Source organism: Semicossyphus pulcher, unplaced genomic scaffold, assembly GCF_022749685.1.
Source record: "Semicossyphus pulcher isolate SPU_LCO1_2020_fin unplaced genomic scaffold, fSemPul1.0.p SCAF_3, whole genome shotgun sequence".
In the NCBI taxonomy this organism is placed as follows: domain Eukaryota; kingdom Metazoa; phylum Chordata; class Actinopteri; order Labriformes; family Labridae; genus Semicossyphus; species Semicossyphus pulcher.
In genome coordinates this window covers 34384974-34407810 of record NW_027211704.1, presented here as the reverse complement: position 1 = coordinate 34407810, position 22837 = coordinate 34384974, and the positions used below count along the sequence as shown (strand labels likewise).

The following is a 22837-nucleotide window of genomic DNA, read 5'->3' as shown; positions in this document are numbered from 1 at the left end:
ATAAAGGCCAATGCTAAGCTACAAACTGTATCAGCAGTATTTATAATTGTACAATAGAAGTAATATTATAAGCAGTAACAGTTCCAGTAATATCTGCAGTAATGAGTCAAATGTCAGTGCATCTTAAGTTTATTTGATGTTATCAGGTTTCATAACAAACACATGCTCCGCCCACAACACAGACAGGAAGTGACACAACATCTGCTGCAGGTGAGCCAACCACTGGAGTCCTGGTGTCACCTGATCCTCTTCCTAATCAAACATCACATCAAACGATGGCACTTTATAGAGGACAGAAAAGTTCAAGGAACGGTCGAACATTTATTAAACCGTCTCATTCTCTGGTTTTAGGAGGGGTAGCTGTTAGCCTAGCTTAGCACAAAGACTGAAAGCAGTTGGTAACTGTTAACCTAGCCTACATAACAAACCAAAACACAACAGAAGCTAATTTAGACTTTATTCCAGTCAATCTGGAATATGAACTTGGAGCGACGCTACATTTTACCCCAGCTTTGTGCTAAGCTAGGCTAACAGTTCAGGCAACAGAGAACAGGAGGGTTTAATATGTATCAGTGTTGACAAAGATGGGTTACAGATTCACACATATTGATCATATTCAACAGTTACATGTTTTCTTTCCAACATGGTTCATTAGTCTGTGCAACAGTCCACAACAGCTCCTCTGATTGGCTACCAGGGGCCCTATGACATCCTGTTGTTTGTGAATATAAAATAAAATGCTCTCAGCTCGTCCAGCAGGAGGCGGAAAAGAGACAAGAACCTTCACAGTAAAACACCACAGACATGAGTGGAGACAGACTCCGCCTCTTCTCTGTGATGATGTCATCACCTGGTCCTGGTCGGATTGGCTGTAGCTTCACAGAGAGAGGAGGGGAGTAATGCTGGTATTCAGAGAGGGCGGGGTCAGAGTCGACAGGTGAGTCAGAGTCTGATTTGTCCATCTGCAGGTGAGTGTTCAGACAGATTCTGTTGTTCTGGTTTCACTGATGTTCTGGTTCTAGCCTTGGTGATGCTTAGATGTTGTCCTGGTTCTGGTCGCAGTTCTGTTGTGTTTCTGTTATTGGTTCGACGGTTGTTTTGTTGTTCTGGTTGTTGTCATTGTTGTGCTGTATCAGCAGCTGTGTTGTTGTTCTGACTGTTGGTTCTAAGGCCTGAACTATGAAGCAGTATTAGCGGTTAGCGAGGTAACTTAATGATAAACTCTGGATTATCAGTACTACGAAAGTGGTTCACTTCTGCCTCTGGGTATGTTGTGTTTAGGATAAGAGTTCTTATCATGCTGATTTATGTCCAAGTGTTCATTTTTCAGACAACTTTATTTTAATTAGTTATTTGATGCTATAAAAAGGGGGCGTGGCCTCATGATTGACAGCTCTGTTGACAAATGGGGCTCCTGCAACGTTCTGTTCCCGAGTAGCAGAGTAGAGGAGGAACGGCGAGAGGAGACGTAACTAACACTAACACTACAGTCATTGAACTTTCCATAAGCGTGAATATCTGCTTCAGACCGACACAAGAAGCTGTTCTGCTGCAGACTGAGCCCACCTGAGGGCTCCAACACGCCAAGCACACCTGAGGGCTCCAACACGCCAAGGACATAAGGTAAAGGTGTGTGTCGGGTAGAGGAAGGGGCGGGACGTCAATACTGCAGCTCCACCAGCCGATCTCTACTGCACACACTCTGGATACAGATGAACAAGATGGCAGCGCTGCATGTAAACGCTTAAACGATCTTTCTTGTAAAGCCAGATAATCAAAGATATCCTGGATATGTTGGACTCGCTTCGTAGTTCAGGCCTCAGGTGTTGATGTTATGACTGTCAACATGTTGCTGTTGTGTGATGGCAGCATCTGTCATTGTCATAGCAGCATGTGTCGTCTTGTCATCATGGCAGTTTGTGTTTTTGTCGTCATGGCAGCGTCTGTTGTTGTCATGGCAGCGTCTGTTGTCGTCATGGCAGCGTGCGTGAGCGTGCAGCCTCCATCAGCTCGTGGCACAGACACTGACAGAAGCCGTAGAGGACGAGCAGCAGCAGCGTGGAGGGAACCAGACTGACCAGGACAACGCCCAGCCACAGCTGACCGATCATCAGCAGGTAAATCCCCAGAGGCAGAGAGCTGAAGTACACCTGTCCAAACACAGAGGACACCTGGTCAGACACACACCTGTCAGCGCGTCTGTCTCTAATGTTGATATACTGACCAGGCAGAGCGCCCCCAACAGGCAGCGGGGGAAGCTGCGGGACGTCCAGGCGCGACACTTCTGAGCCGGTAGGTTGCAGGGCAGCGAGTCGAGGCTGGGGGGGCGGTACAGGCCCACCACATTGAGCATGCTCAGTGAGTCAGAGGACGGAGACTCCTCAGGGAGCTCCATGATGGTGATGACCAGACAGTCTGATGAGCGGTGAGACGGGTCCACGCCTCCTCCTGACACACACAGACAGACAGAGAGGGGTTTAACTCTACAGACTGTATGTTTCAGTCTGAATCAGACACATAAAACAAACATTTAGGTAATAACCTTGTATTATTTTACCAGTGAGACTGTTTGGACTCAGCACCACCTCACCCCCACCCCCTCCTGCCCCTCCTCCTCCTCGACGAGCTCGATCCTGACACGACAGAACAGCCAGGATGTGTCTGTCGTCCTCCATCAGCCACACCTCAAGAGGGAGAAAAACTTGTATAACTTTAAATGAAATTTATTTTCATGTAGGTGAAACTTTTCTCCAAAGCAACTTCCAGCCAGTACACATAATCATGTGGATACGACCGTTTGATGCAGGTATATCAGCTTCACCTACTTAGCTGTTGTGCTTAAAGTGCTAAAATTAGAGCGATGTCTATCAGTAAACATATATAGATAAATGTTATGTAAATACATATGATATCCATGGGCTAAGATGTGTCAAAATACATCCATCCATTATCTATACCGCTTATCCTGTTCAGGGTCACGGGGGGCTGGAGCCTATGCCAGCTGTCACTGGGCGAGAGGCGGGGTTACACCTTGACAAGTCACCTGTCAATCACAGTGCTGACACACAGAGACAGACAACCTTTCATGCTCACATTCACACCTACGGGCAATTTAGAGTCACAATGACTCTAACGAGCATGTCTTTCGACTGTGGGAGGAAGCTGGAATACATGAACTGAACCCACGCATGCACGGGGAGAACATGCAGACTCCACACAGAAAGGCCCACTATGTCTGAACCGGGATTCAAACCAGGAACCTGTTAGCTGAGAGGCAACAGCACTAACCACTGCACTAACGTGCAGTCACAGACTAAAGTCAATTTATTGCTATAAAAGACTTACCAACATCTTAATTTAAAATAATCTCATCTTTCAAAATAAAGGCTCACTTCCTCGTTAACGAAATGAAGTCTTTATATAATAAAGTCTAATCTAGTTTACAAAATAAAGTCCCACCTCCTCATCGGGGACGTGTGTCTTGTGGCGACAGAACGGACAGTTGATGACGGGTGAGGACTCTCCTGAAAACCAAACAGAAGAGTCACATGACGTGTGACGCGTGATGATGTCAGAATGGACAAAATGATGCACTGTGGATCTCATTCACCTTATTGTACAGCACAGAGAGAGTCCTGGTGCTCGTTCAATATCAGGATGAACGACATGTTTCCTATCAATGCTGTTATCTCATTGGTCTATTTGAAAGACTCTTCTGCTGATTGGTCAATGTCAGAACTATTTCTTTTAGTCTTTTGGGCAAGCTCGAGTTAATAATGTCATTAAAGACGAGTCTTTTATTACATTTAGATTTGGAAATCCAAGAGTCTTCAGGCAGTCAAGTCTCAAATAACCCACAACAGCCAAGTCCAAGTCGTGTTGTCTTTGCTGTGAAGTCGAGAAAAGCAAACAAATTGGAATTTTATGGATAAAAAGTAAATAAAGTCTCGAGTCCTGTCTTTGAGTTGTCTGACTTGACTTGAGGTCTCGAGTCAAACTTCATTAACCCTTATCTGACTCACCCATGTCGACCATCTTCTTCAGACACTTGGCACAGACTCGGTGCAGACAGCCCAGCAGTTTGGGTTTCCTGCTGCGGGTGTCGTAGCGGTTGTAGCATATTTTACACTCAAGCTCCTCCAGAGTGTAAACCAGAGACTGAGCCCAGGTCTGCACCTGAACACACCACAACAAGGGATTAGTAACACCGAATGCACCACAGCGAAAGTTTAAAGTCATCAGGTGGGTTTCATGATGAAGCTGTTCTGATGTTATGATGTCCGAGGTGATTCTGCTGTGAGGAATGGTGGGAAAACTCACCTTTCCTTCCATCCCTCGACCAGGCTCCACCTCCTTCAGCTGGCTCATCCTATTGGCTGTCGTCTTGAACCTGAAGGGGGGGCTGTGGTAGGCGGGGCTTAACGAGAGCTATGGCCGTCACCTGACTGGACAACAAAACAGCACTGTAGTAAAACAACTCGTATCAGTCAAATGAACAGTACTGCAGTTACACTTCTTGTGCGTCCTGATTCCACAGGTGAAACAGCAGGTACCTGATTTCAGATCAGCTGATCAGTTTGACAGTTTGAGGGGACATCCATCTGTCCAACCACGAGACCTACAGAAAGACAGTCAGACAGAGAGGTCAGACAGTTGGCAAGTTTTCAATGGTTGGTAAATTGCAGGAAAACACTTTTTTATTTAGATGTGATTTCAAAATAAAATTGTTTAAACATTAAAGCATATGTTTTCCTCTTTATTGATAGTGGACATTATGCTTATTAAGCTGAAATTTGTTTAAAAAAAAAAAATGTTAAAAAAATGTATCTACAATAAAGCCGAGGATTCAAAATAAAGGCCTGAGTGTGAAATGAAGTCCAATATTCAAAATAAAAGCCTGTACCTAACATAAAGTCCAGAATCCAGAATAGAGTCCATTTTTGAAAATAAAGTCCTGTTTCAAGAATAAAGTCCAGAATTTAAAATAAAGGCCTGTATCTGCCTGGTCAGTAACACATACACACACACACACACACACACACACACAGTCTGCTGGGTGTGTTTATAGACTGCAGCTGTTATGTAATGGAGGAGGAGGGGACACTGGGGATGCTGATGTAGCTATGGTAACATCTTTCCCTGTACATGGACCTCAGATCAGCCAATCAGCTGAGTCGGATGTGATCACATGTCTGTGAACAGAAACAGAGTGATCAGCTGCTTCACGTGAAGTTCTCCTGTGGAACCAGGTCCATGTGTGTCCTGGAGGTAAACACCTGTCTTACACTCGACAGACTCAGGTGTACTCAGGCCCTAGTAATTATAAGCTATATGCCTAGAGTGCTGGAAGATTTCCCATGATGCACTGGGCTCCTCTCTCCTCCTCAGGTCATCGTTTTCTTTGTTCTCTGACAACACACTCCATTTCTGAGCTCCTCCATGGCTGTATTCCAAACAACCCACTACTTACTATCAATAAACACAGTATGTACAAAAGTATGCACTACAGTACTAAAGTATGCACTAAAGTATATACTAAAGTATGCATTACAGTATGCACTCAAGTATGCACTACAGTATGCACTAAAGTATGTACTAGAGTATGCACTAAACTATGTCCTTAAGTATGTACTAAAGTATGCACCAAAGTATAAACTAAGTATAGTGCAAAGTATGCACTAAAGTATGCACTAAAGTATGCACTACAGTATGTACTACAGTATGTGCTAAGTACAGCTTGTCATAGTAGATGGAAGTATTTTTGCAGAATGTTAGGGTCACACTTCAACAGCTTTAGGTAAAGCAGAGAAAAAACAAACATAAGGGAACAATTTACAAATTCACATGGTGGCCATTTTCCACTGATGTCATGCTAAGGGTTGGAAGATAAAATGTTGTTATATTGTTGTACTGTTGTATTCCATGTATGCAAGTCATATAAACATATAAAAATCTGACAAATTATTAATTTCTCACTTCTCACAAAATCAGAAACTCAAAAAATTATGAAAAGTCAAAAGCTGGAGGGACATTTGCTAAGATAAATGTTAGCTACCTTACATCAGTGTTAGCTAGGAATTTTCGCCTTTTCTATTATATCTTGTAACGCTATTAAACAGTATTGTTAGCCAAGATGTGGTTGAATGCTAACCTTTGCTGCAGCACTCAGAAGGTAGGGAAATTAAAACATTTAGTCAGATTCCCTAAATTTATATAATTTAAAAACACAGCAGTACAACATTATAACAATAATAACAATAATATTATTATAGTATTTTAGCTTCCCACATTGGGCGTGACTTCGGAGGAAAAAGGCCACCGTGTGATTATGGCGAGTTAACAGCCGTTGCGATCAGTGCTTTGTGTATTGTGGGATGCTTTTTTGTCAAATTAGGGAGACCTCTGGGTATTTTTTCTGGGTAGATTTTGTTTTTGTTTGAGCAAATCATAGTACATGCTATGTACTAAACACGTTACCTATATTATTTAAGGCAGTTTGGAGTTCTGACTGTTTACTACATGTGTTACTTGATTACTGTGCATCAGCTGTGAACTATGTAATATACGGTGTGCTGTACTGTGGTGAGTACTGTGAACAATACTGTGTACTGTAATAGAGCGTTGGCTGTAGATACAGTAATGACACAGAGGGGATCTAACAGATCATTCTGTGACAGCAGTACAAAAACTGTGACATCATTGCTAAGGTTGTGACATCACAGGTGTAAAGCTGTTGACAGTGACATGCTGCTGCTTACCTGCTGGATGATTGAGGCAGAGTTGATGGTTGCTAAAGATGCAGTTGCAGACTGAAATACTATCTCTCACTCTGAAGCAACGCAGTGATGATTAAACCCCTCTAGTTGCTGTTCATTGAGTTGCTCTGGTTTCTCTATTGTCTCTCGGAGGAAGCAACATGGTGGTCAGGAAGCATCAACAGTTTATTTACAAGTTGCTGCAGGGGCTGTTGCTGTAGATGTAGTGGTTGTCGGTCTAGTTGCTGGATGTAGTCTCAGTCAGACTGAAGCAACACTGCAGCAACAGTCTGGTTAATGTACCTGATGCGGCTGCTGTATTCTCTCAGGTTGAAGCAACACTGCGGTCGTTGAACACTGATGCTCTGGTTGGTGTTGCTGTAGATGTTGAAGTCGCTGTTGTTGCTGTAGTCTCAGGTTGAAGCAACACTGCGGTTGTTGACGGTCATCCGGCTCATTAACAGTCCATGGTCGCGCGCCTCCGCTCTGACTGACGGCGGCGGGGAAGCTAACAGGCTAACGGGCTAACCGTGTATCTGTCTGTTGGTCGCCGGTCGCGGACCGGAGCAGCTCTCGGTGACTCACCGTCTCTCCTCCGCGTGTCTCTGATGCTCACTGCGGCGCGCGGCCAGCGGCGGGAGCCAAGGTTACCATAGCAACCGGCCGGCAGCGGGATGACGGGAAATCTCCGACTGATGAAAATACCCGAATAAGATCAATAACATGATCAGTATCTTGGTCAGTTGGTGTACGATCTCTAAAATACACGTCATTAGGCAGGAAGCCCACCTGTTTGTTTGTTGTTACATAACGTCACAATGACACTAGCTCACAACACACGCACGTGTAACACACTGACGACCTGCATACTGAATCAGTTTGGGGACTAAAAATATGCTCAACGTTTATTGATATGAAACGAAATAAATCCGATTAAACCTCAGCAACAGCGAAGATGATAAACATGACAGTATCATATAATAATAGTATAAGTTAATGCATTCACAGTACAGAGTATTACACGATATGTGTTCTACTTTCATCGTGTTTATCTTAAGCTGCTATTTATTACATTGATTTAAATGCAACAAGAAAAGATCAGAACATGATAGTAACCGAAGAGATTGACGACAAACGTCACTGTCCAAATGTTTATCTATTGAAAAAGACCTCAACTTTCTGAAACAACTCACTATAAACTAAATATTCAACCTTTTATTTTATTTTTTGCCTTTAGCATTATTATTGGTTAATGTGAAGATTAATGTGAACAGAACAGCCCTATGCTTTGTTTATTTTCCTGTAGGTTATGAATAGTTTTCTTTATTTCACTTGTTCACAAAGTTAATTTTACCTTTTTACGTCTGCCCACACACAAATTTATAAAGGAAAAATATTCCAACATGTTTTATTAATATGTCTCAATGAAAAATGTCATTGCTTAAGAAGTTCAAATTAAGACACCGTATATTTAAACCCAAAAATAAACTTATTAACCTTTACTCCGCGAAAGTGGCCGGGTAGGAACTCTTCCTTGTTTTTTTGTTTGGCTAGGAACATTTATCCTGCGGGACGCATTATCGTAACGTCACTTCCTTTGAATCTCTGATAAAGACGGGCCTGGCGGGAGTTCCGCAGGTCAATTTTTTGGGTTTGTTCGGTGAATCCGTCGGGAATCGGAGCCATCAGAACCGCAAACATGGTGAGTATTAACCGGGCAGAGTGTCCTCGAGCTGCCTTCTGTAGAAGTTACTGTATTTGATCGGTTTACAGTTTAATTTAATGATGGCGGGAGTTTGAATGAACGTATGATGAACGTCGGTGAAGAGCTGCAGCTCAGCTCGTAGTCACACTGTTTGATTAAAATTAAACGTTTGTACACATATCTTCCGTCTTGTGTGCTTTGGTTCTTGAAATGTTTTCCGTGCGGTACAGTCGGCAATTTAACGGGACTGACCGCTGTGTTTGTACTGCTATCTGTTAGCTAAGCGGCTAGCTCACCGGTGTCATGATTAGTTTGGTATCTTGAATGAGAAGTTCCCCTGGCTGTTTTAAAGTGTCAGTTTAAGTGTGCCGTTTAAGTGAACTCGTTTACCAGGTTAACGTAAGTTCATACTGATGTTACCTGGTGCAGACTCGCAAAACTGAGCTAATGTAGCTACAAGCTAAGTATGAAGTTGTTTACCAGCAGCTTTTTGTTCTCATCGAGAAACCGTATCAGTATCTTACTGACAAATATTCTTACTGTTACTGTGACATCAAACTGAACATGAGCAGACTATGGTAGTTGAGGTTTTAATTGTAGAGTCCACGGGAGATATTTAAAGTGGTTCCCCTATAAATGATAATAGTTTGTTATAAGTATAGTAAGAGTGTTACACTCGTGTTTGTCATGTGGTTATAATGATTTTCTTTCCCCTTCCAGTCGATCAGATAAGTCAGAATGTCAATATAAGTTTTTATAAAGTGAAATGCATGTTCTTGAACATGTTATATATATGTAATACATTTCCTCTGAATCTAAATAAACTTTTAATGGTGTGACTTGTTCTTTGGTGATGTTTTACTAATGTCTGTCTGTGATTGGTTCTCAGACGGTTGGTAAGAGCAGCAAGATGCTGCAGCACATCGACTTCAGGATGAGGTGCATCCTGCAGGACGGCCGCATTTTCATCGGCACCTTCAAGGCCTTCGACAAACACATGAACCTGATTCTTTGTGACTGTGACGAGTTCAGGAAGATCAAGTACGTTTAACTCCTTAAGTCAAAGGTCAACCTTGGTCCTCAGTCTGGTTCACCAGCAGGACTCCAGCTGATGATGACCTATTAGGTTTTTAAATGCTTATGAAGAAGAATCGGCAGCAGATAAGGAGAGAGATGGTTTCTGCTAATGGGCTGCAGATTATCAGCCCAGATTGTAACCTTTTTTAAAAACATCAGAATTGTCATTTTTATCTTATTGTTTAATTAAATTTAAGTTGTTAAATATTTGCTCTGATACTGCTGCCTCGGTCTATAGTCTTACTTGGTGTCCCGCCCAAAGGACTCTAATTGGTATCATGTGGCGTGTAATGTCAACCCTGTAGGCTGCTGAGCTACAGACACTAGAGCACCTTTGGTGAGTGAGCTGGAGGTCACATTAGCCTGATGGTCAATTTCTATAACAAATTCACCTAGTTTCCCTGATACACCACTTACTAATCCCAATGTCATCGTCAGGCCAGAGTCACCACTCATGCAGGATGTTGCAGCTACAAGTATCAATATTTCTTCAATACAACATGTTTAAAACTGTGCAACCTTATTTAGTTTTACATTTAATGGAATCATAGGTAGGCTACAGACGCTACAAACGGAGATGATCAGATTTTCGTACTGAGGCTGCAACACAAGAACTAAAGCAGACGTGGTGGTGGAGCGACAAATAAAATATCCGATTTCTCAGAGCAGTTATGTTCTAAAGAACAAATGAACTCAGCCACACCTCCACACAACCCTGCAGGAAGGTGCCACGGTTAGTTTGAATGCAGCTAAAGTGCATGTTGTACGTGTCCACCCTGCGTGTCCTCTGCCACACCTGCAGCTCTCATACAGCCACGACACAGCAGGCTGTTCACATTCACAGATCAAACTTATGCAGCGTCTGATTAAACAAATGCTTAAAGGACTTTTCAAATATTTTCATATTTACTGCAATTTTCATCATTGATATTCTGAATGTCCAAGGTGCAGGGTTAAGAGCGCTTAGTTTGAAAATGGTATCCAGACAGCAGCTTTGACATATGATACGGTAGCCATTTTTGATCCCTTCACCTGGTCTGTAATTAAGATGCTTTGCAGTTATACGTCAGTTAAACAAAGTTGTTAATGCGATAGACGTATTTAACACTTAAATGTTATTTTAAGAGTTTTTTGTTTTCAGGTACTTGCTCAGGGGGTCAATGGTTATTGTTTGCAACACAGAGGCATGCTGGGTAATAAGTGTTTTTTTTTTTCCCCCACCAGGCCGAAGAACTCGAAGCAGCCAGAGCGAGAGGAGAAGAGGGTCCTGGGTTTGGTTCTGCTGAGGGGGGAGAACCTGGTTTCTATGACGGTGGAAGGCCCGCCCCCTAAAGATGTAAGTGGTGATGTCATCAGAACTGACTGTCGACACCTGTGATGTTCACACAGGATCTCAGAAATGTTTCATTCTTTAATAATCTGAATAAAACGCTTCCTTCGATAACATGTGAAATGAACCAAACTTCTGTTTTGGCCCCTCCCCCTCCGCTCAGACGGGTATCGCTCGTGTCCCGTTGGCCGGTGTTGCTGGAGGTCCAGGTGTCGGTCGGGCAGCAGGTCGTGGTGTCCCTGCAGGAGCTCCAATGCCTCAGGCTCCGGCTGGACTTGCAGGGCCCGTCAGAGGAGTGGGCGGACCTTCACAGCAGGTAAGAATCGCGCCAACAGCAGCTGCTGTGCGTACAGGTGTTGTGTGTCCGTGTGGTGTGACGACAGCTTCCTGTTTGTCTCCAGGTGATGACTCCGCAGGGCAGAGGGACGGTTGCCGCTGCAGCAGCAGGAGCGAGCATAGCTGGAGCTCCTACACAGTATCCACCCGGACGAGGAGCCCCACCCCCCATGGGCAGAGGAGCCCCGCCTCCAGGTGAGATGGACTGTAATGTCAGATGTATTTAATAGGTTGCTCCCTCCATCAGCTGATGGTCTGATAGCTGGACGCTTCAACAAAGAGAAACCAGAGAGCAAAGGAGCAGAAGGGCTGAAAAACGACAGTTGCGCGACTGGCTTGTTAGCTTAGCCTTTTAAGGTGTAGCCTAGCTTGTTAAATATTTCAGCTTTTTAGCTTAACATGTTAAATATCTAATCAGCAGGCTAATGGAATGGCTTTTGGCTAACCTAGCATTATTTAACGCCTGGCTCCTCTCAAATTCCCCCCTGTGGCCAAATATGGTCGTGTCTGGCTCCAAAAAAACAAAATGGCAGCGTTGACGTCCACAGAATAGCGAGTACGCCTGTCAGTGACTCAAAAGTTTACCTGTTGCACTCAGGTGTTGTGGGAAATCCCAGCTCTACAGTTTCTGGTCATTTCATTTCTTACATTCCTCCTTAAAGCTGATTGTTTGTGACCCGACTACTCCTGGGTACTGATTGGACTTTGTTTGGCTCCTCCCCCTGCAGGCATGATGGGTCCACCCCCTGGCATGCGGCCACCAATGGGTCCTCCAATGGGGATGCCTCCTGGTCGAGGTGCTCCGATGGGCATGCCCCCTCCAGGCATGAGGCCACCGCCGCCTGGCATGAGAGGTAAGCTTTTACCGTAGACCTCTGTCAGCCCTCGAAGGAGCCAATGAGATTGCAGCGTCAATGAAATCGCAGATTATGTGACCTCTGTGCTCTGCTGTTTCAGGACCACCCCCTCCCGGGATGAGACCTCCTCCCCGGCCCTGAAGAAGCCCCGCCCCTTCAGACTCGTCTGTTGTATAGATTTGTTTTTTAATCTTCTGTTTTGTTTTTTAAATAAAGTTTCCTCAGGATGGTTTGATTTCAGCCTGGCTGTCTGTACAGTTTCTATGGTAACCAGATCAATAAAAGTCTGGGAAAACAGCCAATCAGACCTCAGATTACCTCTTTAACATCATACTTATGACAGGAGGCGGAGCTTAAGGTAATGGATCAAATTAACACCATTTAGAAATATTTATCGGTTTGAATGAAGAAAATATAATTGAAGTTAAAGCTCCCGTGTGGAACTTTCAATTTGTCGATCATGGCGCCCCCTGAGGACGAAGAGGCACCTCTTATCTCTCTGCTGATCTTGTCCTGTACATGTGTAACTCGTGTTTTCTGGTGAAGAATATCTTCCTGCTGTCTTTTATCATTTAAACGTATTACTTCTTTAGAATCTTTGCCGTGGACAATGTAAAGAGAGGCTGCTTCACCCACATGCTGTTAATCTCCTTGTCTGACACCTACCCCGCTGCAGCAGTTACAGCCATTCAAAATAACTACAAAGACACAATCGATCTTGTCACCATTAGTCCTGCCTACTTTTGTAGGCCAGTGTTTTCATTCTGTTTCGTAACTGCTAAACTCCTCACAGGAGCTCTGAGAGCACACTATAATTCAAAATGACTTCATCCTGATTCATAAACAGGATTATTAACCGGGATTAATTAAACCATCTTTGATAAACAGACCAAAGGAAAATGACAATTTCAGATTTATCAAATCAAATGCAGGAATCTACTAAAACGTGCTAAAAATGAAACCTCAGTAATTTAATACCAACATGCACTCACCGGCCACTTCAGTAGGTACACCTGAAAAATCTAATGTAATCCAATACACCAGCTCATAAGATTTGATTTCATGCTGTCTGTAATCTACAGGCTTTTTTCTCAGCTGTCATCGACGAGTTAGTTCAATGATGGTGGGGCTGTACTGAGCTACATCAAAGTCAGATGTGTTCCTAATACTCTGGCCCCCTAATGTATGTATGAGTTCAGTACAACACCACCCTTAACTACGGCCTCAGTAATAAACATCATTGAATTTACACACTTCAACTGTCAACAAAACAAAAGTCAACAAAAACTAAACTTCATAAAAGCAGAGTCCTTGGCAGAGCTGTTGTATTGAACTGCATTAGATTATACAGGTGTACCTAATGTGGTGGCCGGTGAGTGTATATTCGCTTTACATCGATGTAAACATCTACAGGTGTCATAAAAGCAAATGGAAATCGTGTTTAAACTTGTATTATTACAGCCCAGGGGTTTATAAAGTTATTATGTTATTACAATGACTTAGTTTATTGATGTGGACGTGTCCCAGACGAACAGTTAAAAAGGAGACCTTCTAAGGAAGAGAGTGGTTCATCGTTCATCTCACCTGATGGTGACAGATATTTACTGGCACACACCGACCATGTGTAACTTTAAACGCAGGTGTCTTGTACATGTAAAACTTGAATATGCTTTTAATATATATACATTATCTATCAATGAAACTGAAATTGTTCTTGAAGTAGGGGTTCTGTGGACATCAGTACCAGTCTGCTGGATGCTGAGGTACTGGCTAATTATAAACAGTACAATCGAGGCTGACAGGAAAGCCTTTAGTTCTGCAGGTTTTTGGTTGTAAAATATAAAAGTAAACACATAAGCATGTTGACCTGATGATGGCGTTGTATGAAGAGTTCAAATTCATTACAATAAATCCTGGAGGAAGATAAACGTATAAACCACAATTCAGTACGTCACATCCAACAGTTGTTTTAATATTTAACTGTTTATCGGATATAAATTATATCAGTTTTAACAATAATAAATAATATGAAAATAAGGGAATAAGGCATCATTCAACTCATCAAACTAGTAAGACGGTGATTCTGTGGAGGTGGCGCCACCGTGCGGTGAAAACAGCAACATGACAGAAGTTCGGCATGTCATGTGATCGTTTGCTGTCATATGACCTGATGTGAGTCTTAATTGTCCACAGCTGCACTCACACACATACACTGGACCTCCTCCCGAACCAGGCGAAGACGACAAAGTGAGTTTTTTTCTGTGTGACTTAAAGAATCTCCGTTCAGAACTCCCTCTGGTTTTTCGGCTTTTCTCTGTAAAACATGTTCTGTCTGTCTGATAGCTCTTAGCCTAAGCTAAACTGTTTCCGGGTTACAAACATGAACAAAAGCTAACCTCAGTGTGTTATAAACTATTTAGAATTAACACTGATTTACTCTTTCAGTTTATAATGTGATCAGCTCGTCAGCCTTACTGACAAACAGCAGCTTAAACAATCTCTGCTCCTGCTTGGTGTGGGTGTTCCCTGTCTGCCAAACTAACAACGGGATTACATATTTGTTTTCTCAATGAATTAAATACATTTTTAAACTGAACACATACAAATAAAATTCTGAATCTGAACCCTTTTGTGCTGATTTCTGAAGAGAAACGCAACCACAAACGTTACTTCCTTATTGACATAATGTGTTTCAGACTCTTTGCCTTCAGCTTTGCAGCGCCGTCTGCTGCGGTCAACCTGTAACCGCAGTTTATGAGTTGTTCGTCAAACGAGAAGTTAAAACAGATTCATTTCCATGAAAAATTTGGGACCGATCAGAACAGTGATACATTTTGGGGACTCCTTTAAATCAAGGGGACATTAGACCTGGTTGCTGCCTGATAGCAGTGTGTAGTTTACTGTGTTTAACTCTGTAGTGACCGTTCACAGTTAGCATGAGTCTGTCTGACGTAGATACAGCATGTTAATCAAACTGCGCCCGTTCTGCCCGCATATACCCTGTCTACCAAACTTCATTTAAAAAATCACAGATTTAATTTTTGCTTCTTCTCTGGGTGAACAGGACAAAGTAATAAGTCCTAAGTGTGAAATGTTTTGAATCTGTAACTTAGTGTGATCAATTCGGCTAACAAGTCAGTAACCACAAACGTCACCAATTTTTCCCCCTTAGTTTTTTAATCGCTTGATGCAGGTTCACTTATCTTTGATGCTGTCATTCCTGTATGTTGTGTAATGTTCTTGGAAAGCACTTTGACTTTACTTACTGCGTTAGCTCTATAACCTTTGGCGGGATGATAAATGAGATGAGAAAAATGTTGCCTGGAGTATCTTTTGTAGCGCTCACGTGACACCATATTTATATTCTGGGTTATTAAATAACTAAATCACATTCTGGATATCAGTAGATACAGACTGAAATAATATAACTGCATTGAGTCAGTGGAAAGTGTGCTGAAATGAGCCTTTTAGTAATGTTAGTGCATTGAGGGAGGGCAATGTGGCTGCTGAATTAAAGTGTATCAAATGTCACTGCTGTTGATGATCACATGATCACTTCATGTTGTGTTTCAGATGCAGGCAGTGGTGTTGTGCTGCTTCCTGTTCTCTCTGCTGGGGAGTGATGCGGCTCCGGCTGCAGATGAGGTCAAATACCTGCCCGGGCTGCAGAAACAGGCGAGCTTCAGACAATACTCTGGATACCTGAGTGTGGCCAATGGAAAACACCTGCACTACTGGTCAGTACCTGAGACTCACCTGTCACACCTGCATCATAACAAGTCATTCTTTTTCATCTGTTCGGTCATCTGCCAATGATTTGTTAATCTCTATAAACAGACATCTGCATGAAAGTTCAGCTAACAATCTGTTCCATATCAAAAAATTCAACTTGAGACAAATTCTCTTGACGATGTCTCGAGGAAGAAATCCGACCTCGGTTCTCATTTTGAAGTAGTTTTCTTCTCCTCATGTTGACTTGTTCCTAATCTGCATCATGATGTTGTTATTTCAGCAAACTGAAGAGCCGTTAATTAAAGTCGATCACAAGAAAATCTGTTTCTGTTTCGGCTTCATCCCGCTGAAGTAAGCCAGAGTGGAAGGAAGTCTTGGCTGGAAGTTGTTTATCGCTAAACGCTGGCTAAACTGGAAACACAGAAGTTGACCGACGTTCCCAGAGGCATTTATCGTTGTCAGACGATAGCTGATGTGTTCAGAGATTGGTTAAAGCCCAAACTTAGTGGCCTCTGGCACATGCCAATCAAAATGGCAATATCTATAAATTTCCTCTGACCTTTAATTATTGCATATTATGATGACTTTACTTCCCAACATGTAGCGAGTTATTGAAAAGAGGAATTGGGCTTCTTGCCCGTTGTAGCTGACATGGTCTGTAAAAAGTTATTGTTTAAAACCCGCCTTTAATGGACTGAGTCATCAGACTCTTTCTTGCTGGCTTTTGTGTGTTTGTGTGCACCTTAGAAATGGCGGTACCTTAAATAGCTCGTTGTAAATGTATAATTTATTAACCATTCTTTTAGCTGTTAATGTCTGTTTGGTGTAAATGGAAAAAGCAGAACTTTCAGGGGACTTTTTAATGCTTACTCTGCAATTTTCAATTTGCTTTGTCATCTGTTATTATGCTTATATTTGTCAAACACTGAAGACGACTCTGCTCTCTACTCAGCAGGACCTCTCAGCTGAGCTCACACATGAATATTGAGTGTGTGTGTGGGCGGGGCTTAAAGGTGCTATATGTGACTTTCAGAAAATCCTCATGCCTAGCGACACGGTCGGCCGTTGAGGGAACTACAGTCGACCTTCTTGTCCGCGCTCGCGCGGACACTCGCACGCATAAATGAGCATCCGGGGTTTTTGCCAAAGACACACGAAACTGAGCATGCTCAGTCTCAGAACTCACCTGCTCTGTTTACTTTTCACTGACGAGTCGTGTTCGTTGACCGGCATCATGTTGTCCAAAATCAACACTGTTTGTCATCATACCTCAGTTAGTATCATGTTAGGTGGCAAAGTTATTTGTAAAGCTAGACTGTCAACACTGACATACACACTCTGATAGTATTTTGGTGGTCATAACGTTAGCAAGCATGCTAAGGTTAGCCAACTAGCTCTATCATAAATACACTGCATGACTGGCGTTGTGCTTCGTAACCAAACGACAAATTATGTCAGCGAACCAGCAAATCCTCACAGGCATTAGTGAACATTAGCCAGGCGGGGCGGCTGGAGAGAGCTGGGATGAAGCTCTTGTGCTGTGAGAGAAAAAACACTGCAAACGGGTTTGGTTTCTATGACAACATAAGTTGTGGGTCTGTTTTGATTCCCAAAAGCAATCGAAGGTCTCTCCATGATCTGCATGTCCTGCCGATGTTGACTCTAGTTTCCCCCCTGAAGTCGATCACGTTGCTGTTTGGTCAGACGGGCTTCACTAGATAAAACTTATCTTTGTTTTTTATTCTTGTGTGTACGTTGTGTTGGTGTTGTTGTGGGTGCCGGTCATTTGTTGGCGTTATCCTTCTCCATTTCACAGCTTGCGTTGTCTCGTGTTGCACACGGTTGATTGTAGCGGCGGAGAATGAGCTCTCGGCAGAGGTACTCGCGTAGGCGCAAATACGTCACATCCTGATGTTTCCCGGAAAAAACGTCCCGAGTGCTTTACATAAAAATCAGCCCACAGGCTGTTAGAGGCAACAGAGGACGTTGGGGAAGGTCTCAATTTATCAGTTCCTCTACTATCCCTTCACACATTGGCAATAAAAAATGATATTTGATAGATGAATACATGTAAAATCTTACATACAGCCCCTTTTAAAATGTCCAGTGTTCCTAAAATATTACAACAACTTTTTAATCCAAACTTTTATTCGTATCAAAAATTATTATGAAGCCAGCTGGACTTCTATGAGTCACCTATAACACCTGTACATCCAGGTGAGTGTGTGTGTGTGCATCCACTCGTACTTTACCTGTACATCCTACCTAGGCTCACCACGTCACCTGTCCGTTCACCCTAGCTGTCCAACTATGCCTCAGTATGACCTCCTGAGCGTCAGGTCTATCAGAACTGTGTATCCACCACACGAGCTCACCTGGATGCTTACAGGTAACATCCCCCTTGGCGTCAGTAAAGTTTCGTTGCCTCACCTTGACCTGACTTTGTTGTTTCAGGTTTGTGGAATCTCAGAAGGATCCGTCCTCTGACCCCGTGGTGCTGTGGTTGAATGGCGGTCCTGGCTGCAGCTCTTTAGACGGACTGCTGACTGAGCATGGACCCTTCCTGGTAGGTAACCTCTGACTCCGCCCACCTGACCCACAGTCCCCTGCATCAGTGTGATGTCACAGCGACACCTGCTGTTGTTTCAGATCCAGGATGACGGCGTGACGCTGCAGTACAACCCGTACTCCTGGAACAAGGTCAGTTTCTCATTAACCTGAACTGTCTTGACCTGCTTGCAGTCCAGGTGAGGTAGTGATGTTACAGATAATTATGAAAGCTGATTGGTTCACTGTTTCCGAACAGATTTCCAACGTGTTGTACCTGGAGTCTCCAGTAGGGGTCGGCTTCTCGTACTCTGACGATAAAAACTACGTCACAAATGACACCGAGGTCAGTGACACGCCTGCAGCTCAGCTCCTGATTGGCTCACAGGTGTTCACTGTCATGTGTGTAAAGTGTTGTTTTTTCTCTTCAGGTGTCTATGAACAACTACCTGGCACTGAAGGAATTCTTCCGCCTGTTTCCAGAATTCAGCAAGAACAAACTTTTCCTGACCGGAGAGAGTTACGGAGGAATCTACATCCCGACGCTCGCCGAGAGAGTGATGGAGGACGCCAGCCTCAACCTGCAGGTACACGCTAATACTGCAGTGCTACACGCTAATACTGCGGTGCTTCATTCTAATACTGCAGGAATACACACATACTGCAGTACAGAAAGGGTTGAGGTGCACATAGATATTACAGGTAAATGGGTACATTGCAGTACTGTGGAGAGACTGTAATTCTGCAGTATTGTGTGGACATGGTCGTACTATAGGGTGAAGACAGACGTGCCCTTTTACTGTTACCCTGTAAGATGCTAACATTAGCGACCTTGTCATGCTAGCTTTGTCTCACCTGTCCTGCAGGGCATTGCGGTGGGAAACGGGATGTCAAGTTACGAGATGAACGATAACTCTCTGGTGTACTTCGCGTACTACCACGGCCTGCTGGGGAGCCGACTGTGGAGCGAGCTGCAGAAGTTCTGCTGCAGGGACGGGAAGTGCAACTTCTACGACAACCACAACCAGAACTGCTCGGCCAGCGTGAGTCTGAGCCGGCCGACCGGGGCTATTTAATGATGGTGGTATAAAGCTGGTGTGAACTGATGCATGTCTACCTGTCTGAACCAGTTTCTTTCCAGTCTGAGCCCAGTTTGACCAATTTACAAAGTCAGCTGGTCTGAACCTGGTAAATCCGGATTAATGTAAGGTTCAGTCCTGGTTTTATCAGGTTAATCCAGTCCGTCTCAGGTGTTCTGTTTTATTCTGCAGCTGTCTGAGGTTCAGGACATCGTCTACAGTTCAGGACTGAACATGTACAACCTGTACGCTCCCTGTCCAGGTGGAGTCCACCAGAGAGTCAGGTAAGCTCTGACCTTTGACTTCTTACTCATCCCACAAAACTCTGCTTTAAGTACCAGGAGTCTGCAGCTGCTGGAGTGAAGCTCACCTGCAGCAGGTGTAGTCTGACAACAGGTGAAAAGGTTGACATGTTATTGATTAACTTGCTGTAATTGATTGTTTGTCAGTATTGAAAAAGGTGGGCTGGTGATCAGAGACCTGGGCAACTCGTTCATCAGTCATCAGTGGACTCAGCTGTGGAACCAGGTGTGTATAAACTCACCTGACGTCTTCACATTAAAGTCCATTCACCTGAACATGCATAGATACCTGGATCTCCTCTCTCTGTGTGTGAGTAGAAGTTACGAGGTCTGGCGTCACTCCACCTGTCTGTTCGTCTGGACCCCCCCTGCACCAACTCCACCCCCTCCTCCCTCTACCTGAACAACCCGTACGTCAGAGCCGCCCTGCACATCAGCCCCAAGGCCCTGGACTGGGTCATCTGCAGGTAACACACCTGTACCAACACACACCTGAACACACTGTACCCATCTGTCCTATTATACACCTGTTAATTAATTATGAAGCTCATTGGATGTTGCTGTTTATTTTTATGTTGTACTTCAAATGTAGTTCTGTGTTTATGTTTATTTAAAAGAATCAACACAAAGTTTTAAAAACGACCCTTGACCTCTCTCTCGTGCTACAGCTCTGAGGTGAACTTGAACTACGGCCGTATCTACATGGAAGTCAGCAAACAGTACATGAAGCTGCTCAGTGCTCTGGTCAGTGAACACAACACCCATCTGTTGACAGCTTTTCTCATGTACACCAGACTTCATTCACATTTTTAACGTTTTTGGCTTCCTCACCTGGTAAATTCAGAACAATGTACATGTCCTCAGGTGGGCGTGGCTTGTTATTTGTCCAGGTGTGTGTGTCCTTGTTGACAGAGTTGTGTTCCTATGTGCAGAAGTACCGGGTCCTGGTGTATAACGGGGACGTGGACATGGCGTGCAACTTCATGGGGGACGAGTGGTTCGTTGAGTCTCTGCACCAGCAGGTAACTTCAGATCAGACTTATTTATCATTAATCAATACATGGATCCAGCTGTGAGACGTCTGCAGAGTCTCTGGCATAGAATGAAATAAACTTGTTTCATCCATTCTCAAGATATTGATTCCATCACATTACTCTTGAACCTCTGGGCCCAGGTGTGAGGTCGGGCTGTCTCCAGGTGTTTGACCCTCTCTGTGTCTCTCAGGTGGAGGTTCAGAGACGTCCATGGCTCTACGAGGATGAAGAGGGTCGGCAGGTCGGAGGCTTCGTCAAAGAGTTCGACAACATCGCCTTCCTCACTGTAAAGGTAAACATCTTCGCCTTCATCATCAGCTGACCCCGAGTGACCCTGTGATGTCATCTTTGTGTGTTTGACATGGGGGCGGGGCTCTGCAGTACGTCACCTGTCTGAATAAATTGTGTTTTATGATTAGTTGGCTTTTATTGATATCGCCGTCTTGCTGATGGTCAGTGGCTTTATTTGAACTCTGCTGTTGACCTTTGACCTCTGTTCTCCTGCAGGGTTCTGGTCACATGGTTCCTTCAGACAAACCAATCGCTGCCTTCGCCATGTTCACCAGATTCATCACCAAACAGCCCTACTGACCCCTGACCCTTGATCTTCAGGCTGCTGTTCTTTGATTTGATATGATTTTTTCTCACTGCCAGCCAATCAGAACAGTTCTGCTCTGTGTTGTTTGGCTTCAGGTTCATTGTTGCAGAAAATTACACGTCTCAACCTCAGCCAATCACGTCGCTCTTCCTGGTGGACTCGCTCTAACGCGTGGTGATAGAAACGTGCACTGCCCTCCCGCTGATACTGAATGTGAAACTTTGTTTGGTGTTTTTGTTGATTTAAAGGGAAAATAAAGTTTTGATCTTTAACTCTACTTTTCATTTCAAACTCATGACGATTTCCAACTAAGTAACAAATTCTCAATTATTTAGTTAAAAAATTCAAGAGGTCGTCTGAAGATTTCTTCATTTAACTCAGACACTGGAAGAAATCAACCTTTAAAGACGGTTACATTTTACCTTTTTGTTTTTTAGCTGCATGATGGAGTAAAGCCAGAGATACACTGCATGAGATGCAGTCTGCACATGAACAGTAGGGGCAGTGTAGAGGCAGAGGGGATGTGACAGGGTCAACGCAGCAACAGGGACAACAAGGGCAGAAAGTTCTGAAGACAAGCTGATAGACCGAGTCCACAATGATCCACATCTGTACGATGTGTCGTTGCCGCTGCACAGAGACAAACATGTCTGTCAAACAGCTGCAGACAGATAAGTTCTGTTTCAGAAGTCGACGTGGAAACCTGCAAAACTAAATGGGAACAAGTCCGGGACCGTTACGTCCGAGCACGGAGGAACATGTTGGAGAGACGGAGCGGGGACGGTGCAGACGGTGTGCTCTGTCCACTGAACACACAGAAGCTGTTTCTGCTGTGATCTCAGAGTGAACATCACAGTAAGCTCCTCCATCTGTTGTTCACATCCTGCACATCATTAGCTGCATACGGCCTGAGCTCTCTGGTGCGCCCTCTAGAGGTATCCTCCAGCAACACGCATAATGCATAAAGTATGTGAACAGTTACGTTCATGACGCAGGCTGTTGTGTATGCAAACGCAAGGATAGAAAGCAAGTATGTCTCCAGCCTGCGTTTAAAGGAGTTGACCTTTGACCTGAGTGATGGCAGAAAAACAAATAACCCTTGGGTTCTTTTCATTCCCCGAACGCGTCTCCTCGAGTCCCTCACTCGCAACGTTTCCTCGCGTCTCAGCTCCTCCTTGCAAGGTGGAACAGATGTGAGAATTTGCCCAATGAGTAATCCCTGGGTCAATAATGTCCCACTTTTAAATTAAACCAATCATGTCACGCCTTTGGTTAAAACACTTCTGCCGAGCATCCACCTGTACGTTTAACAAATTTGAAGATGCTCCATCGTGGCGGAGGGGGAAGGTTTTCAGGGTCAGCCGAGAAGAGAGGATGCACAAATTAACATAATGAGAAGCTCCCACTGTTGACCGCTGTTTGGACTGAGTGATGAACCATTACGTGTCTCCTCGAGTCCTTCACTCGCAACGTTTCCTCGCGCCG

General features: G+C 43.9%; 3 protein-coding genes across 3 annotated transcripts; 2 read left to right on the top strand and 1 right to left on the bottom strand.

Moving 5' to 3' along the window:
• Positions 1 to 113: 113 nt before the first annotated feature.
• Positions 114 to 7314, bottom strand: LOC138605989 (E3 ubiquitin-protein ligase RNF182). The gene is made up of 8 exons (XM_069678448.1): positions 6759 to 7314; positions 4554 to 4618; positions 4321 to 4445; positions 4023 to 4176; positions 3460 to 3524; positions 2543 to 2684; positions 2225 to 2448; positions 114 to 2150 (listed from the first exon to the last, which is right to left on the bottom strand). Exons 3-8 carry the CDS (start codon positions 4366 to 4368, stop codon positions 1974 to 1976), a joined length of 810 nt encoding a protein of 269 aa, XP_069534549.1. The 5' UTR covers positions 4369 to 4445; positions 4554 to 4618; positions 6759 to 7314; the 3' UTR covers positions 114 to 1973.
• Positions 7315 to 8361: 1047 nt separating this feature from the next.
• snrpb (small nuclear ribonucleoprotein polypeptides B and B1) lies at positions 8362 to 12300 on the top strand. Its single transcript, XM_069678503.1, has 7 exons — positions 8362 to 8457; positions 9350 to 9501; positions 10762 to 10873; positions 11031 to 11183; positions 11269 to 11398; positions 11932 to 12057; positions 12161 to 12300. Exons 1-7 carry the CDS (start codon positions 8455 to 8457, stop codon positions 12199 to 12201), a joined length of 717 nt encoding a protein of 238 aa, XP_069534604.1. The 5' UTR covers positions 8362 to 8454; the 3' UTR covers positions 12202 to 12300.
• Positions 12301 to 14210: 1910 nt separating this feature from the next.
• On the top strand, positions 14211 to 21624 carry ctsa (cathepsin A). Its single transcript, XM_069678033.1, has 14 exons — positions 14211 to 14307; positions 15634 to 15797; positions 18247 to 18358; positions 18442 to 18492; positions 18599 to 18685; positions 18771 to 18926; positions 19206 to 19382; positions 19611 to 19702; positions 19868 to 19946; positions 20039 to 20187; positions 20389 to 20464; positions 20653 to 20742; positions 20945 to 21046; positions 21262 to 21624. Exons 2-14 carry the CDS (start codon positions 15634 to 15636, stop codon positions 21343 to 21345), a joined length of 1419 nt encoding a protein of 472 aa, XP_069534134.1. The 5' UTR covers positions 14211 to 14307; the 3' UTR covers positions 21346 to 21624.
• Positions 21625 to 22837: the final 1213 nt, after the last annotated feature.

Excerpts from the sequence above, each read along its gene's own strand:
- LOC138605989 (XM_069678448.1), bottom strand. The coding sequence starts at position 4,368 with ATGAGCCAGCTGAAGGAGGTGGAGCCTGGTCGAGGGATGGAAGGAAAG. Across the intron at positions 2,685-3,459 it reads CACACGTCCCCGATGAGGAG|GTGTGGCTGATGGAGGACGA; the intron begins GTGGGACTTTAT and ends CTCCCTCTTGAG. Across the intron at positions 2,449-2,542 it reads CACTGGTAAAATAATACAAG|GAGGAGGCGTGGACCCGTCT; the intron begins GTTATTACCTAA and ends TGTGTGTGTCAG.
- snrpb (XM_069678503.1), top strand. Across the intron at positions 10,874-11,030 it reads AAGGCCCGCCCCCTAAAGAT|ACGGGTATCGCTCGTGTCCC; the intron begins GTAAGTGGTGAT and ends CCCTCCGCTCAG. Across the intron at positions 11,399-11,931 it reads CAGAGGAGCCCCGCCTCCAG|GCATGATGGGTCCACCCCCT; the intron begins GTGAGATGGACT and ends CTCCCCCTGCAG.
- ctsa (XM_069678033.1), top strand. The coding sequence starts at position 15,634 with ATGCAGGCAGTGGTGTTGTGCTGCTTCCTGTTCTCTCTGCTGGGGAGT. Across the intron at positions 20,188-20,388 it reads CTGGACTGGGTCATCTGCAG|CTCTGAGGTGAACTTGAACT; the intron begins GTAACACACCTG and ends CTCGTGCTACAG. Across the intron at positions 20,743-20,944 it reads TTGAGTCTCTGCACCAGCAG|GTGGAGGTTCAGAGACGTCC; the intron begins GTAACTTCAGAT and ends TGTGTCTCTCAG.